This window comes from Lottia gigantea, assembly GCF_000327385.1.
Source record: "Lottia gigantea unplaced genomic scaffold LOTGIsca_958, whole genome shotgun sequence".
Lineage (NCBI taxonomy): Eukaryota > Metazoa > Mollusca > Gastropoda > Lottiidae > Lottia > Lottia gigantea.
Window position 1 is genome coordinate 13,112 of NW_008711109.1, and position 2,937 is coordinate 16,048.

A 2,937-nucleotide genomic window follows, 5' to 3' on the forward strand; every position below is an offset into this window, starting at 1 on the left:
GGCATAAAAAACATGAAAAGGAAAAGTCAACAAGATCCCAACAACGAATATTTACCGTCTTATAATTATTACTAGACCGATGACAACTACAATAACTACTACCAAAGTAACAGTTACAGCTGATATAATCGTGATACTATTGTCTGCTTTCTCAACTACTGTAATATAAATTATATTACTCTCTATATCACAGTATATCACGACTTCATTCAAATCATATTGCCATTTTAAAATATGTAGAAAACGACCAAGGAAAAATGAATTTCTTCAGAGGGATGGAAACTTGGAGTATAGTTTTATGCTCCTTGGGTAGAAATGCAAAGTGTCCTCCTCAGCTAAAATTTTACATTATCCAAAATATGATTTTAATTTACCATAGATGCACTCCAAAAAGAATACTGGTGATTAAGTTTTGTACCTCAGTGCTTTCTCTATACATGCGTCACCGTTAAAACACAAAATAAGACAGATTCTTTCATTCTGTTAAAAAGTAATTTCAGGAAATATAGGTTATTACCTTCTTTACAAGTTGGTCCTTGAAAACCAGCTTCACAGCCCAGCTCTAGATCACAAGCACCAGTTACGATATGACAGATAGTTTGGTTATAACAATTACCACAGGTAGAGCTACATCTTAATCCATATGTTCCATTGGGACAATCTGGAAAACATTCAGTGAAATGGAATATTTTATAATTTAATGTATTGTAAATAGACTAGGGGTGATATATAGTAATGATCAACAGAAAATTTAAAATTCAATCACAAAACTATTCAAATATCAAATATATTTTATATCTATTCATAAAATCATAGTATTCCTAACTGCACAAACGATGCCTTACATACAGTACATACAATAACTAACGCGTCTTGAACGGTTGTAATTTCAAAGTTTAGTCCCTACAGATCATATTACTAAACAGTAATCTCTATCTACCTTCAGCACATTTATCACCAATTTTACCAGAAACACAACCATCGGTACATGAACCATTAGTCTGGAGACATGTCTTCTTAAAACAGTTACTACTACAGTTCTTGTTACAAACATCATCATAATAACCCTTAATACATCCAATAGTACAATAACCATTAGTTATATTACATACTGGATTATTGTCTTGTGATTGACATGTTTTATTACATGGTTGTTTACATGACTGTCCATAATATCCATCGTGACATTGAGTACATTTCTTATATTCATTCTGACTACATATAATACAGTTTTTACTACAATCATTAGTACATGTAGGTCCTGATTTACCAGAAATACAACCATATATACAACTACCATCATTTCTATTACATGTACCATTATTACAACCTGTACTACATTCACCATCACAATTATTACCATATCTACCATTAATACATCCTACAGTACATCTACCATCTCTATCACAGGTTGATTTACCAGGTAAACATCCTGTACTACATGTTTCATTACAATAATTACCAAATGTTCCTGATTTACATGATTTACAATGTCCAGAATCCTCTTCACAATCACCAGGACAACTGTTAATACACTGTTCGGTACATTTGTTTCCATAATATCCCGCTTTACAACTTGTACATCTTCCTGTAGCTTGATCACATCCATTGATACAATTACTATTACATCTAGTTTTACATTGATTACCATACCATCCTGTCTTACAACTTGTACATTGATTATTATTACAACTAATACAGTTATCTAGACAGGTATTATTACATGTATCACCATACCATGTATCTTTACAACCAGAGTTACATTTACCACTAGTTTTATAACAAGTAATAGAGGGATGATCTATACAGTTAACTGAACATCGCTCTTCACATTTATCTCCCCAGTAATAATTCTTACATTCACTACAATATCCATTGTTCTTATCACATTTAGACAGTCTACAGTTTGTAGGACATTGTTTCTCACATTTTATACCCCAATAACCATCATTACAAGCTTCACAATCACCATTATTCTGGATACAACCACCATTACAATTAGTAGGACATGGTGTATCACATTTATTACCATGGTAACCAGACTTACAATTGTTACAATTACCACTATTCTGGATACAACCACCTTTACAATTAGTAGGACATGGTGTATCACATTTATTACCATGGTAACCAGACTTACAATTGTTACAATTACCACTAGAATCACAGCCATCTTTACAATTACTTCCACATTCTAGAGAGTAATAAAATACATAATTGAATCACATATTGAGGAGTTAAGAATCCTTTCCGTTTCGTTTAAGAGGTTTTTTAGATAGTAAATCTTGATAGTTTTGCCTTTCTTGTTTGTCTCTTTTTAACAAGATGCCTTAGAGGTATATAAGTATAAACAGTTAAATTATGGCAAAGACTAATGTTTACTGTATTTACGGTGGAACATATGCACATATCCATGCAGATTAAATACGTATAACAAAAACACTCACTTTCAAATATTTCTACTTCACAGAGTGCGAGGTATTTGTCTCCTGCTTGGTCGGGATTTTCTACACTAATATATACTATACTACCATTAAACTGTATATTTTGTGATTGATTACAACTATTTATATTGTAGATATCTCGTTTTGTTGTACTAGTATCTTTATAACAAACTGTAGATTGTTGATATCCATTATAATTACACCTACCATTAGAACTTAATCTTAGTTTAAAACCATTTAATCTTTCTTGATCTGTAAAGACAACTTTCATTAGATTGATCAAAGTTAACTGAAATTAACTTCTGAAAAGTTAATTAATTAATTAATGAAACACATTCAAATCTTCACTTTTGCACCAGTACCATTGATACTATTTCAAGATTTTTATCTAAAAGAAAGAATGAACCCAAAAAGCTCACCAATTTTGAAATAAAGATAGAGAAACACAAATGCCAGTAACTAGCCGTCATCTATTATCCCCATCAGAAAAATA

At 31.4% G+C, this 2,937-nt stretch overlaps 1 protein-coding gene across 1 annotated transcript; it reads right to left on the bottom strand.

Annotated features, from left to right (window-relative positions):
• Positions 1 to 518: 518 nt before the first annotated feature.
• On the bottom strand, positions 519 to 1,955 carry LOTGIDRAFT_57120 (hypothetical protein; the record flags this gene model as incomplete). Its single annotated transcript, XM_009068894.1, has 2 exons — positions 519 to 661; positions 1,442 to 1,955. Coding segments are annotated over 2 exons (657 nt in total), but the record flags the coding sequence as incomplete, so codon positions are not given.
• Between the last annotated feature and the right edge of the window lie 982 nt (positions 1,956 to 2,937).